The sequence below is a fragment of the Diabrotica virgifera genome, chromosome 7 (genome assembly GCF_917563875.1).
Source record: "Diabrotica virgifera virgifera chromosome 7, PGI_DIABVI_V3a".
NCBI lineage: Eukaryota > Metazoa > Arthropoda > Insecta > Coleoptera > Chrysomelidae > Diabrotica > Diabrotica virgifera.
The window spans coordinates 82,095,483-82,112,076 of NC_065449.1; the positions used below are offsets into that span (position 1 = coordinate 82,095,483).

The 16,594-nt window shown below is 33.6% G+C and overlaps 1 protein-coding gene across 1 annotated transcript in view; it reads right to left on the minus strand.

The window, feature by feature from the left end:
* LOC114338866 (protein slit) overlaps window positions 1–16,594 on the minus strand; it is a 122,725-nt gene that overhangs the window by 41,122 nt on the left and 65,009 nt on the right. The window contains exon 15 of the mRNA XM_050656894.1: window positions 9,443–9,593. Within this exon, the coding sequence (XP_050512851.1) occupies window positions 9,443–9,593 (151 nt within the window). The remainder of the gene's footprint in view (window positions 1–9,442; window positions 9,594–16,594) is intronic.

A 16,594-nucleotide genomic window follows, 5' to 3' on the forward strand; every position in this document is an offset into this window, starting at 1 on the left:
GAAAAGCTGATACTTCAGTTTTTGTAGTACTTGGCTGTAGTCTCCATTTCTTAAGGTATTCGCTGAGGATGGATAAGTCATTCGTGAGAGTGATTTCTGTAGTTTCTAAAGATTGGTGGCTTGTTGCAAGGGTCCAGTCGTCAGCATATCCAAACTTCCGAGATTCGGTTTCAGGCATGTCAGCAATATAGAGGCTGAAGAGTAAAGGGGCAAGAACAGAACCCTGTGGAAGACCATTGTTAAGTTTCATCTGTCTACTCGTCTCCTTTCCCATTATAACCTGGAAGGCTCTGTTGGTCAGCATGTTGTCAATGAGGTTAATTATCTTTCTGCAGGGGATAATGCGGGCCAGTTTATATATTAATCCCTGTCTCCAAACAGTATCATATGCTGCTGTTAGATCTATAAATACTGTTGCTGTCTTTTGTTTCTTTTGAAAACTAGCTTCTATAAAAGTTGTTAATGACAGCACTTGGTCCGTACAGCTTCGATGAGGGCGAAAGCCAGCTTGTTCAATGGGGACATTTTCTAGTATCCTGTGACTAATTCTGTTGAGGAGAAGCTTTTCTAATAGTTTATATACCATGCTGAGTAGAGCTATGGGGCGGTAGTTTTCTGGCTTATCGTTTGATTTGCCCGGTTTCGGAATTGCAATTATCTTTGTTCGCTTAAGTGAGAAAGGAATGTTACCTGACTGAAGTATATCATTAAAGAACATTGCAAGCCACTGTTTCGTGTATGCACCACTGTGTATCAAGAACTCTGGATGGATACCATCAAACCCAGGTGCTTTACCTGATTTCATTTCTTTCAGCGCATGTGTGATTTCAGAAATAAGTATTCTTGCTGAATATTCGGAGTTCGTTCTGTTCATTTGTTTTAATGCCCTTAAGTCTCTTTTCACGTTGGTAGTATGTGTTCGATCTCGTGGAGCTCTGGATAGAGATACTATATGGGAGGCAACCTTGTTAGGAGACATTTTAGACTCTCTGGATTCCAGCTGGTTAGCTCCTCCAATTTTCCGCAACAAGGACCATGCCTGCCGGCTTGATTTTTTGAAGTCAAGGTTTTCGACAGTCTTTATCCATTTTTGGCGTCTAGCTGTATCGATGTTGTGTAAAAGCTCATCGGCTATTTCTCGGTCACCACTTTCGAGAAACTTCGTGTATAAGTCTTCACATGTTTCAGTCCATCCAGGCACATATTCTTTGCGATACCCCCTAGGGATGGTTTTCTTGGCAGTGCTTATTACTGCGCCCACAAACCTCTCATAATGTTTGCTGGTTGGAGGGACCCAGCTCAAGGTCCGGTCTAGTTGTTCAGAGAATTTCTTCCAGTTTGCTTTTCTAAGATTCCACCTGGGTCGAGGATATGATCTAATTATTGGAATTGATATTCCGATGGTGATAAGCACCGGACGATGTTGAGTATGTGGGAAGTCTGCAAGGACACTTCTCGCAGTTGTTAGTGGTCTGTCATTGGTATCTTTTGAGACAAAACATAGGTCTGGGTTATATTCTTTTCTCCATGCAGCTGATTTAAATGTTCCTCTGTCTTTGGCATCAAAAACTAGGTATGTGTTTTGCTCTTCGGACCATTCTACTAGTGCCTCCCCATTTTCATCATTCGTGGTGTACTTCCACATTTCGTGGTGGCTGTTGAAGTCGCCGATGTATATAGTAGGATGTGGACGAGTCTTTAGCACTTCTGGGTTCCATGTAGTGGCTGGAGGTTTGTATATGTTAACTACGGTAATATCTCCAATCTTGGTGACTACTTCATGTATATTATTTTCATTGGAAGCAGAAAGTAGGAAACCATTTTCTATATTGCAGCGAATGTAGGTTGCGACGCCGTAATGTTTATCATAGGTGGCTCCCAGTAAATCGTAGCCAGTTATCTTTCCCCTTAAATCAAGCTGGACTTTGTCTTCAGTATGGGTCTCTTGTATGGCAACCAGGTCAATGTCGTTATCGTGTAGGATTTTTTGCAACACTTGGCATTTTGCCTGGCTTATGCCCTCGATGTTAAGGTGACAGACTCGGATACACGGTCCGAGATCTCTAGTCAGTTGGTTCTGAGAAGAACCTTTATTTGTTCCCATCGTATGTTTACGTATAGATAAGATTTCTGTTTGTGATCTGTGATGTTGGCAGGATATTGTTTTTGTTTTTCGTTCGTCTGCCGCCAGTAATTCAAAAATCTAGAGAATACAACAGAGAAATTCCCCGAATATTCATAGATTTTAAAAGCGATTTTGATATAATCAATCGGACAAAAATGATGGAGCAGATAGAGAATGTTGGAATCCCAGAAATATTAAGACAAATTATGCTAACAGTAAGCCTAAAGAACACCAAAACAAGGATCAGTTTCAACGAACAACTTCTAAGGAGATAAATGTAAATAAATGAGTGAAATAAGGTGACTCTGTCTCCCCGACACTATTATTTAATCTGATATTGAAAGTAATCATAAGGAGGACAAACTTATATCCACCTTTAGCTACTTGGGAGTAACAATATGGAAAACCGGAAAAGAGAGAACAGAGGAAAGAATTCTGAAAGGCAGAAAAACATATGGAATGATTAGAAATCTGTTGAGAAACAGGACAAGTATAATATGAAATAATATAATACCTTAATAAGACCTGTTGATAAATATGGGATGGAAACAACGACGATTAATAAGAAAGAGGAACATAGCATTCCGAAATTTGAACGAACAATAATGAGAACAATACTGGACCACAATGTAATAAGAGAGGGAGAAATAATAATGAAAACAAATGCCGAAATTGAAGAAACAATTGAAATTGAAGAAAAAATACGAGACATTTAGGCGTCCCGAGAGACTTTTTCGGGACACCGGGACAAATCGTTAAAAAACGGGAAAATATCGTTTTTTCGGGACGTTCGGCTACCCTATTGTAAGTCATAAATATGACAACGCGAAAGTTAAGAATACTTGATTATATGAAAGTGTGCCAAAAAACCCATTGAAAGTGTGCGAGAAAGTAAATCCCATTTAAAATACATTGTTACTTCACGCACACTTTAAACCCTTAACGCACTGCTGTCTATAATGACAGTTTTCACAAACTAAAAACTTATACATAATATGACATAAGTAGATAACAATTATTTTGAACCTCCCAAATTAGTCCTGTCGCCAGGGGGGGTACAACGGCCTTCTTAATTCAGATGGACTTACCCAAATTTTTTTTATGTATTTTGACCCGTAGAACACGAACTTTTTGGGTAACAGTTGATCCGGATGTCGATAAGATTGTTATAAACAAAGAAGTTGAGGAATTACATAACAGCGATTTCTCGCAAAACAAAACATTTTTTTGTATTTTTTTGGGTCATTCTAACCAAGAAATGTTCCTACAAGTTTTTTCGTAGGATGCATAGTTTTCGAGATAAACGCGGTTGAACTTTCAAAAAATCGAAAAATTGCAATTTTTGAACCCGAATAACGTTTGAATAAAAAATAAAATAGCAATTCTGCTTACCGCCTTTAAAAGTTTAAGTCAAATTGTATCTGTTTTGAATATTTGCATTGCTAAAAATTTATTTTTTGATTGTTAAAAAAAGAAGCTATAAACACATACTGTTTCCCGTGCCTAATACATGCGTTTTAATGCATGCTACTTAGAAATAGCCCCGCTTGCACTTTTACCTCCTCTACGTACTCGTTCGATTTTAAATGAGAAATCATTGAAACATCACTCAAGCACTAGGTGTTTATAGCTTTGTTTTAACAATAAAATAATACATTTTTGGCAATACAAATAATTAAATCCGATATAATTTGACTTGAACTTTCAAATGCGGTAAGCAGAATTGCTATTTTATTTTTTAATCAAAAGTTTTTGGGGTTCAAAAATTCCAATTTTTCGATTTTTTGAAAGTTCAACCGCGTTTATCTCGAAAACTATGCATCCTACGAAAAAATTTGTAGGAACATTTTTCGGTTAAAATGGACCAAAAAATACAAAAAAATGTTTTGTTTTGCGAGAAATCGCTGTTATGTGATTCCTCAACTTCTTGGTTTATAACAATCTTATCGACATCCGGATCAACTGTTACCCAAAAAATTCGTGTTCTACAGGTCAAAATACATAAAAAAAACTTGGGTAAGTCCATCTGAATACAGGAGGCCGTTGTACCCCCCCTGGCGACAGGACTAAATATAAGTTTTTGTAATTATGTATACATGTATTATATGCATGTAATAGGTATAACAATAAATAATAAACAAACTAAACAGTGTTGTAGATCGTTAAAAACCTCCTTCCTGTCCTTTTTCTAATAAGAAGAAGAGAACTGACAGATGATAGATGATAGACGTTAGACATTTTAGGTTAAGAGATGAAATTTGTATTTTTGTAGTAATCCAATATAATCCTAGGAAATAAATGATAAATATGGAAGCAGCCTCTTTTATTAATTAGACCAGTTGATGATTGAAGTAAACAAAAGGTTATGGGCCCAGTTCACGGATGAAAAATAATAATAAGGTATCAATTAGCAAATATAGGTTATACACATGTACACGATGGAACAAAGAAAAATGTATAATATTGAGGCCCTAACAAGTGAGAATTACTTATCATAGAAGTTTCGGATGGAAATAATATTGGCAGAAAATGAAGTATTAGAGTGTGTAAAAGGCGAAACAATCACAACAGGTCTAAGCGAGAACGAGATGAAAAAATTCCAAAAATGCAACAATAAAGCCAAATCAATAATAATTGTTCAATGTGTTTCCGATGCACAGTTAGAGATATTGCGGGACAAACAACAGGCCTACCATATGTGGAAAAGTTTAGAAGAAAAATATGAGAAAAAGGGGCTACCAGGACAACTGTTCCTAAAAAGAAAGTTGCTGTCCATGAAATTTAAAGAAGGTGAGTCATTAGAACGATTTATTGGTGAATTTGAGGAAGTCCTGAGACAGTTAAAAGCCACTGGGGTAAAAATTGAAGATCAAGATATCATATGTAATTTGCTGTTAACTTTGCCAAAATCCTATGAAACTGTGGTAACAGTTATCGAAAATTTGTCGCCTGGTGTACTATCATATGAAGAGGTAAAGAAAATGTTATTGAGTGAAGAAGAAAAGAGGTGCCTGGGTACAAGTGCAAGTCGAGTAGTTGGTGCTGAACAAGTTGCTTTCAATGTTGACACATCTTGTTATGGGTGTGGAAAGAGAGGCCATTATAAAAGAGACTGTCGAGCAAGAGTATCCACAAGTTATCCAAGAGGGTCTGGCAGATTTACAAATTTTCAGAGTCAAAGAGGTTTTAAGGATGATCTTAGAGGAAATGGGTCAAATAGAGGTAACAATTACAGATCAAATTTTCAGAGTCAAAGAGGTTTTCAGAATGATTTTAGAGGAAATTGGTCAAGTAGAGGTAACAGTTATAAAGGTTCGAGAAACTTACATCACAACAGAGGAATGCATAGAAGCAACTTCACCCAACAGCAGGACGGGTCACATGAGATTGATGATATAACTGATGAAGTGTCTAAGGTATGTTTTATAACTGAAATAGGTAAAAATGTAGTTAATAGTGAAACAGTGAACAATTTAGAATTTGTGATTGATTCAGGATGTACTGATCACTTACTAAATGATAAAAGTATATTTACAGATTTGGTAATTTTGGATAAACCTATAGATATAGCATTAGCAAAAAATGGTAACTATTTACCTGCAGTTGGTATTGGAAGTATAATGTTTTTAGCAATGTATGTGGTCGACAAGTAGAATGTAAAATTGAAAATGCTTTTTATGTACCAGAGTTACGAAAAAATTTACTTTCTGTAAAACGATTAGAAATGTCTCAGATTACTGTAATTTTTGAAAATGGTGTTGTAAAATTAATTAAAAACGGTTGTTTAATAGGATTAGGTAAAAGAGATGGTTTATACAAGATCAATTTTGAAGTAGTTCAACAAAAATGTTACTCTGTCCAAAATGACCAAAATAAAGAATTTATTAGATGGCATGAAAGGTTTTCACATTTAAATTTTAAATCATTAGAAAAATTAATCAAAAGGAATTTAGTCGTTGGAATAAACAAGGACCTAAATATTAGCGGAGTAAATTTTTGTGAACCATGTGTACAGGGAAAGTTTTCAAGGTTACCTTTTTCAACCAGGTCAAAAAGTAATAGAATTTTGGAAATAATTCATTCTGACGTCTGCGGCCCAATCAGTCCACAAACAATTGATGGTTGTAAGTATTTTGTCACTTTTATAGATGGTTTTTCAAATTTTACTATGCTTTTTTTAATTAAAAATAAAAGTGAGGTTTTCAGTAAATTTAAGGAATATTTGAGGTTTGTTGAATCAAAATTTAATTCAAAGGTTTCTAAATTAAGGTGTGATAAGGGGGGGGTGAATATGTTTCAAATGAATATAGAGAGTTTTGTAAAGAAAATGGCATTTTATTAGATTATACAGTACCGTACACACCTCAACAAAACGGTAAGGCAGAGAGGATGAACCGTACTTTGGTGGAAAGAGCTAGATGCATTATGAATGCTTCAATGGTTCCTAAGTCTTTCTGGGGAGAAGCTATAAGGGCATCATGTTATGTGATAAATAGGTCACCTTCGGAAAGCCTGGATAGAGACGTTACACCAGCTGAAATATGGAACGACAAAAAACCAGATGTTAGAAATTTAAAAGTTTTTGGGAGTACTTGTTATGCTCACATTCCTGATGAATTGAGGAGTAAGTTTGATGATAAGGCAGGAAAATGTGTAATGTTGGGCTATGCACCTACAGGTTATAGGTTGTGGAATACAAATAAAAATAAAATAATTATTGCCAGGGATGTAAGGTTTAATGAAAATGAATTTTATTTTAAAGAATTGGCAACACTAGATGAAGACAGAGAAGTTAGGAGCAAACGTGATGAAGATATGGATAGCGTAGACAATATTGCAAAACAAGAAATGAACCGCAGAAATGAAATAGATCAAGTTAGTATTAATGAAGAAATAAGAAATGAAGAACAGAGCACAAGTCGAGCAGAAGGTAGAGCAAGTAGAAATGTAAACCCACCAAAATGGTTAGAAGATTATGAGACTTATATGGCTCTATGTGCCATGAATTTGGTTGATGATGTGCCACAGTCATTTGAAGAAGTAAAAGAAAGGGATGATAAAGATTGCTGGGTTAAGGCCATGGAAAGGGAGATTGATTCGATAAATAAAAATGGTACCTGGGACATAGTCGATAAAAAACCTGTTGGAAAGAATATTCTGGATACGAAATGGGTATATACTTTTAAACCTTTTGAAGAGAGTAAGTGTGATAAATATAAGGCTCGATTAGTAGTTCGAGGATTTGCACAAGAGAAGGGAACAGATTATGAAGAAATTTATTCTCCAGTAGCGAAAATGACCACCATTAGAGCGATCTTGGCTATTGGAAACCAATTTTCATTTTATTTCAGACAACTAGATGTTAAGTCAGCATTATTGAATGGAGCTTTGGAAGAAGAAGTCTATATATATTCGCCAGAGGGAGTAGGATGTAAAAGTGAAGTATATAGGTTAAATAAAGCATTGCATGGGTTGAAACAATCATCAAAATGTTGGAACATAGAAATTAACTCTTATTTACTTGAAATTGGATTTATAAGGTCCGAAAATGATTTTTGTTTATATATTACAAGTAATGATAATTTTGCAACATATCTTTTAATTTATGTAGATGATATAATAATTTGTGGTCCTGATAATGATTTTATAAACTATATTGTAAAGCAGTTAATGAAAAAGTTTGAATTGAAGGATAAGGGTAAACTTGAATATTTTCTTGGTTTAGAAATAAACTATGATAGAGACAAAGGTATTTTACATATTAGTCAGACAAGATATATTAAGCAGATCTTAAGAAAGTTTGGTATGTATTCTTGCAATCCTACTTCTATACCAATAGATCCTGATGGGCTTACAAAAGCTGATGGGCTTAGAAAAGGCCTAGCCGTAATAAGTTTTTCGATATTTAAGAATTCTCTATGCTTAAAAGGTTTTTAACGAGGGAGGGTGTTGTAGATCGTTTAAAACCTCCTTCCTGTCCTTTTTCTAATAAGAAGAAGAGAACTTACAGATGATAGATGATAGACGTTAGACATTTTAGGTTAAGAGATGAAATTTGTATTTTTGTAGTAATCCAATATAATCCTAGGAAATAAATGATAAATATGGAAGCAGCCTCTTTTATTAATTAGACCAGTTGATGATTGAAGTAAACAAAAAACAGATTATTCTACAATAAAATTAACATCAAAAATAAACAAGTAGGGAACAGAACATATTTTTAAAACTAGTGTTTATATATTTTAAATCTTCTATTTTCAATAATTTCAGGTTTTTTTTAAAATTATATATAAAAAAAATATACAAGGATAATGACTTTTCAAGTAGTTGATCGATTACGCAGCAACATTCTTCCATGTTCAAATTCAAATGCACGAATAGCTACTAAACTAAAACGTTACCATTTTGTAAAATGGTGACAATACTGATATACACAGCGTGCCCGCGCCGTCTCTGGAGCCGTCATTCCTTCAAAATTTTCAGTCTCGACCGATAGCGAGAATCATCTTTCGTTGCCAGAACTAGAAGTGGTAACGGAATATAATAACGTGCAACCCTGCAACGGATTCAAATGTATTCACATGTAATCTCGCCAATATTTTCGTGCGTCTAATTGGCTATTTACTAAATTTGGTAGGTACCACGTATTAACAAATATTTCTGTTGGTAAAAAATATAAATGGAATTATTTCATAGTAGTCATAAAATATTTATTTGCAAGATTTTTAACTGTTACCAATGGTAACAGTGGTTACATGGACGCTTCGCCAGTGAATTAAAGGAGCTAACATCCAAAGAATAACTGCAAACTGAAAGACCGCGCAAAATATGGAGTGGCAACCTTCCATAAAGGTATCAATCCGCCCATGAACAAGCAGAATTATTGCTTATAAAGAGTAAGAAGGAAGAAAAGAACTTACACGAATTTGAAGTTCTAAAAATATAGAAGTGATGAATTCATGAACCATGAAATTAAACGTTCTGTTTTTTTTTAAAAAACACGGAACTAAGTAAGTTTTTTTTTATAAAATTTGCAAGAAAACAGAAGAAAAATTAAAGTTTTTAATTCATGACGATTTAATTTTTTTCCTAACTTTAAAAAACATAGGAGTAAAAATAACCTACTCTATAAATATACAGAAAATATCAATTTAAAACTGATAACTAAAATACAGACTTTTGTGGACAGAAAGACAAACAGTAGATAGTAAGCATATGAAATAAAAGCTCGAAATAAATAATAGCTATGTCAAGAGGTACAAGAATCTAGATACAATTAATTTTAACAGTTCCTAAGAGTAAACTTTTTTAACTTACAGCTCTGTTGTATATAACGGGATGTCCCTCGGAATCTCCTTTAACTCCCTTCCTGAACAGTCAACTATTGTCCCGTCACAAGAACAACCCGATGGACATGCATTGTCTATCAGGCATTCTCCAGCAAACTTTGTTCTAAATTCTTCTTGACCTAAGAGTATAGCAAAAGATATGTAAAACTGAGAGTTCTTTATAATTTTTGATATGTTACGTTATATTACAACACAAAAGAACTCAATGTACTTTTGAAACAGTTCATATCATTCATTCATTCATTCATTCATTTTTAGAAAATCTATATCGTTCTTTGGCTTTCGCTGTTTGATATCATGTATGAACTGCTTAGACAGTCCAAAATACTTAGTTTGCAAGTGTATTTGTCTCTCAATTGATCTCAATGCCACTTGCAATCTTAAGAGTTTCCTCTTCTTCTTCTTTAAGTACCGTGCCCAAATTTTAGGCGTGGGTAGCTTCCATGACAATTTGCCGATATCGCTCTCGATCTTGCGCGGCATGTAATAATTCATCTGCTGACAAACCAATCCATTGACGAAGGTTTCGGAGCCATGAATATTTCTTTCTACCAATTCCTCTCTTTCCATCGATCTTTCCGTTGAGTATTAACTGCAGTATCCTGTATCTGCTACCTCTCATTATATGCCTCAGATATTCAAGTTTTCTCTTTTTGATCATCTTCATTAAGTCGCCTTCGCATTGACCTACTCTGTTTAAGATTTCTCTGTTTGAAATGCGTTGAACCCAAGATATTCTCAGCATCCTAGTATTCTATATTTCCATTTCCTCTAATTGTCCGAAATTAATAAATTCTTGTTTTTATATCTCAAAAATGAAGTTGTTTATCTTCCATTCTCATACATGGATCCTCTTTTTTGCACCTATACGTATTTCTGTATTATCAAGATTACACCTTTAGAGTTGTTCTAGCTTTATTATGTATACTTTTTTTTAAATTTAAATAATATACAATACGTCAATATTATGCTCAGGCATTATTCATTATTATACGGCAATGTTCTCTGGGTTATGCTAGTGCAAACACAGGCAATGTTCACTTTGCCAGGCCAAAGCTAGGAATGACTGAATATTTTACAATTGGCACGGCCACTTGATGCACAGAAAAATTACAGCACATTATCTTTCTAAGATACGAGTAATAAGTAAACTCGACCTGTATTACTACATTTAAAACTCGAGTCCCGGTGCTTATCCATCATCCGTCTCTTTTTCTCTGAATACTTTCTCTGCTCTTTCTTTGTGTAGATGTGCAAAATTTCGAAAGGCATTCCTAGTTTTGACGAGTTTGTCTAAGTTTAAATGCAGAGAATATTACTTTAATGTAATTCTAAAATATCTATCCAAAAGTACATTGATTCGTTAGAAAACAAAATGAAAATGAGGTGAAAAATTAAATACTGTTAAATAATCCGAAAATACATTTTGAAGTGATTTTCATTAGGTATATGTAATACCTAATAGTTAAATTTCTGTTAACGCATATTTCGGATTTCATTTATATTCTAAAGAATATATTCTAAATTGCAGCAAATTTTTACAAATATCTATTATAAATAGGGGAGATATGCCTGAGACGGCATAGTGGCTGAGATGGCATATCACGCGTTTTTCGTAAACTATTTCAAATTTGGTGCCTAGTGTGACAGTTTTCAGTTCTTCAAATTAGCATTTGTCAACATTGCTAAACTTATGCATGTTAGTTTTATTTTAACAGTTGTAGCCTTTGAAGTGTTTAATAAGTAGGACAAAATATTTATTGGCTTTTTTGTATCTCATTATAATTTGCGAGTCTTTACACCTAAGTAAGTGCACCCGAAGTTCCATTTAACGACAATGTTAACATTATGTCACATGGCTCTGTAACCAAAGCACTTAGAGACCTAATTTTTTGTTTATTTCGAAACTAGATGCATTGTTTAGTCCCGCGTAGATTTCTGTAAAGTTAGAGTGAAAGAAACATTTATTTTAATTTTTTTTAAATACTCTTACAAAAAACCCAAAAATTTTTAGATGTTATTTGTTATTTTACTTGTTTTTGTACATTTTTCAATAAAACTTGCGGGACTACGCGGGACTTGATATTATCTACCTATAACTACTGTAGAAATTTGGACCTTCTACCATCTAAGGATCCAGAGATATTTGACATCAAAAGTTAAAAACCTAGTATTCGGGAACTCGCAAAAACATAAAACACTCTAAAAGGCTATAAAGCTACCGGTACACGGTAAGTTGAGTGCGACGTTCAAAAAACAAATAATTTTATAACCATGGATATTTTCTACTATAATGTGTTATATATCGTTGGAAAGAGAAGATTTCAGAGAATCATTTTCAATCATAGCCCAAAAAAACTTTGAAAAAATTCAATTTTCAGACTTTGGCTGCCCTAAGTTTTTAAATTTTGTGATGTTATTTTACCTTATGCCTATCACGCCTGTATCGATTTATATCTTGTTAAAAATGTGCTTAAGAAAAATTAGGTTAAAAAACGATCTGAATGCAATGTTGCCTGAGATGGCATAGTAAGCAAGAGGATAATATGGCATAGGTATGCCATCTTACCCTTACGTGTTTTTATACTCCATTAATTTTGTTATATGATTGGAGTTTTTCATTACAGTTAAAAGTCGTTATAAGAGGAATTCGAACAGACAAACTCGATTCCGTCGATGTTGAGACAAATCAAGAGGAAGATGCTGCTTGCATTTTTTGTAATGGCCTCTTTTTATTATCTCGTTCGCCAGAAACTTGGCTAAGATGCCAAATTTGTGGCAAGTGGTCATATTCCGGTGTGCCGGTGTATCTACTTAAGACTACAAAAAAATTAATTTGTGACTTATGTCGAGATTAGTGCCTTTATTTCTAGGGTATGCCATCTTACCCACATTTATGTGGGTGAGATGGCACATGTAATATTTTAAAATTTGTTTTTTGAGAAGAAAACTATAATATGTACCTTAATAAAAAATAATGTTATATTTAAGTAACTGCTCCTAGCACTGACTTTGATTTTCATTACATATCTAACTCTATCGATTATTGATTAAAAAACATTTAAAAAAAGTATGCCGTCTCAGACATATCTCCCCTATCTAAGAAAAAATATTAAGTTGGTCATTGAAATTAAACACAAATATTATTTGAATGACATTTGCAAAAATCACATTAAAAAAAATAAGAAAATTGTTCTGTAAACCATATTAGTTACTTTTTATACAGGGTGTTTCATTAATAATTGTCCATATAGTAAATGGAGAAACCTTAGCACGAAATACGAAGATTTAACCTAAAACACTTAAATAAAATGTGGTTCCTTACTGAGTTACAGGGTGTTTTATCTAAAAATTTAAAAACTATTTTTGCTCAGCATTTTAAAACTATTCGACGTATCCTTTTCATACTTGGCAGTAAGTGTAGGTACCGTACAAACTACTAAATTATGTTAAACAAACGATTCTGGCTATTACCAGAAGCGTACGACTAGGGAAAATGAATGGTTGACCCTGTCCAAATTCTACGCCACTGGTGGAATTGCTATTTTAGTTCAATTTTTGGATTCTACCATACTTTCTATGAGAATAATGTACTCCTCATTCGTAACGATAAAGTCATTAGTTTTCGAGATCTTTGAATTTAAAAATGAAACGACACGGTTATTTTGATCAATGTATTGTGTCGCTTCATTTTTAATTTCAAATATCTCGAAAACTAATCATTTTATCGTTACGAATGAAGAGTATGTTATTTAAATAAAAAGTATTGGAAAATAAAAAAATTAGACTAAAATAGCAATTTCGTCAGTGACGTAAAACTTAGGAAGGATCTACCAGCCACTATCCCCTGTCGTACGCCTCTGGTAGTAGCTAGAAACGTTTATTTATCTTAATTTACTAGGGTGTACAGTACCTAAACTTTCTACCAAGTATGATAAGGACACGTCAAATAGTTTTAAAGTATTGGGTACAAATATTTTTTAAATTTTAATCATATGAATCGTATCATAAATTAATCAAAATAACTATGCCGTTTCATATTTAACTTCAAATATCTCGAAAACTAATGACTTTATCCTTACCAATAAAGAGTATATTATTGACGTAGAAAGTATTGGAAAATCTAAAAATTGCACTAAAATAGTAATTCCTTCAGTGGCGTAGAATTTGAGAAGGGTCAACCATTCACTATCCTCTGTCGTACGCCTCTGGTAGTAGCTAGAAACGTTTTTTTATTATAGTTTAGTAGGGTGTATAGTAGTCGCACTTTTTGCCAAGTATGAAAAGGATACGACGAACAGTTTTAAAATGCTAAGCAAAAATAGTTTTTAAATTTTTAGATAAAACACCCTGTAACTCAGTAAGGAACCACATTTTATTTAAGTGTTTTAGGTTAAATCTTCGTATTTTGTGCTAAGGTTTCTCCAGTTACTATATGGACAATTATTGATGAAACACCCTGTACATCTTAATTACAGTGGAACCCCGTTAACTCGGATTAATTGGGACCGCGACCGATCCGGGTTATCGAAAATCCGGGTTAGCCGGAGAAAATGGTAAAAATTAATAAAATATGGTATGCTTACAGATAAACTCCGTTATAATTGTCACACAGACACTGGTAAACCACGTTCGCATTCCACACAAAACCACACATACAAAGCGTCGTCAAAAGTCTCATTCTTAGCTTTATTAGCTTTGCACCGATTAAACTGTCTTTTGTTATCATTTTGAAAAAAAAATTCTTCGATTTTAGTTCTATTTTTCTTCCAATCCGATACTGTAGATGTACCGACACCATAATATTAATGCTGCAAGATTCACCTTTATCAATTCTACTTAATGCTTCTAGTTTCTTTTCCATTATCACTACAACATTTTTACGTTTTGTTGCCCTTATAGACAAAAGACACGCAAACACAAAATCTGAATAAATTTACGAACGATTACAAAACGGAAGCGAACAATAATACGACTTTACTACACACAATACCGTCTCTGATGTTATGTTATTTAATAACAGTGATGACTAAGACCATTGTTAAAAAAAGAATTTTAATAGTCTTTTCTAAACAATGCTAACACAACAGTTTCAAAAAAATAAAGGATAATAATACAGGTGCCTGTTGTTTTCGATAATGAATGTGGTGTACCATGAGTCATTTTTACTATGGTATATGTAGTTTAATCCGGTTCCATTATCTCTCAAATATTATATTACATAGAGTTGGTACAAAACCTCGTGAACCTTGAAAATGCGTATGTATAACCGAAATAAAATGAAGCCAAAAACATACGACTATTTTATTTGCTGCGAATTGCGCGACAGGGTCCCATCTGCACCCTGATATTTTCAGTAATGTCGGATTCATCAATCGTTTCGTTCGAATATTGACGTCACCAAATGAATGAATTAGGTTCACGAGATTTTGTAACAGCAATACATTTTTATTGTTGAAATGTTTGTCTGATAAAAATCGGTCCGGGTTAGCCGGAGTTCCGGGTTATCGGGGGCCGACTTATCGGGGTTCCACTGTACTTTTGATGACTAGCTTCCAATACACATTTACTTCAAATTCAGTCTAATTCAGTCAAATTATGAATCATAGACTTTTACTAAATCTCTGAAATATTTGGTAATTTTTGAAGTACTCTCTATTCGGTAGGGATACACCGGTCACGGATTAATAAAGAAACAAACGAATCGGCAGGTCGATTGTAATATTTTAGGTATACCAGTAACATAAGCGTAGATCTCGGGTGCGTAGAGGGCCAATATCTATTTAATTATTGAATTTTTAGTAATTTTTTGATTAAAATTTAATAAACAGGATAATTTAAGGAAAAATAATAAGATAAATAATAAAATACAATGCACCCTTGTTAGAAATACCTTTCTTAGCAAAAACTTAATACTAACTTAGGAGTAAGATTATGCAAAACACCTGACTAGAACATTTTCCCGAGCAGATGCGAAGAGACTTCCTTGACTAAAAGAACAATTAGGATTTACCCGCAAGTAATATTTTAAATACGAAAAAATATATAGATTAGTGCCGATTCGATATGCGGTCTACCATCCAATATGCGGTCTACCGCAGAGTAACTAATTCGTTATGTGGTCTATCACAGAGTAGTTATTTCGATATGCGGCCACCACTAAATAATGTTAATGCATTCAGTAAATTTTGCAACTACTCGTATATACAGTATGGTGCAAATGAAAGCAATAAATTCTTTATTTCGTAAACCGATGACATTAGGGAAAATCCCGAAACAGGTCGATTTTTGTTTTTAAATTATGATATTTTGAATGAAGTTAAAGACAGACGTACTCTCAATCATTTATTGTAACTTCCGACGACCGGTTTCGCTCTCTAAAGTATGCAGAGGATCTTCAGGTCAACGGTTACAAGTAACTAAATGATTCGGTTACAAGGAGGTACTACCTCAGTATTCATTAACATGATATATCTACTTAAGTTATGCTAACGGGATATGGTGGAATAGACGGAGAATGTTGCAAAGGTAAACAAGTTTATGGAATTTGGGAATTTTTGAGGGTGAAGAGATAGTTGGTGAAAGACAACCAACAAATCTGTACCGGTTTTAAAGATTTTTATTTCTATTTATTAAAAGATTTTTGTTTTTATTTATATTTATTAAAGACTTCTATTTATTAGTGTATGTGTTAGTGTAAGACTAACAACGTTTGGATCAAAACGGGTCGATATCTAATATGTATGTTAGATGTGGACGTGCAGCTGTAACCTAAATTGTTAAAGTCAATACTCCTTGATGTTTTAATGAGAGGAGTAGTGGTCGTAAAAAGAATGAAAAATCGGAAAGCTTAAAAATTGTAGCTAAAAGGGTATATTAGCAGTCATATAGTAATAACAGTAATAAATGTGAATTGATAGACAACAATGTAGGTACATGAAATTGAGATATAAATTAAAGGGTGAGAATTAGAGTAGAAAAGAAAAGAAAGGAAGGGATTAAAATTCAGTTGAAAGTAATTGATTGTAAATTGAGACTATGTATTATTGATATAAGCAGTGAAGAAACATTAATAAACTATTGAAACAGATAAAAGAAAGGAATAGTAATAAAATATATT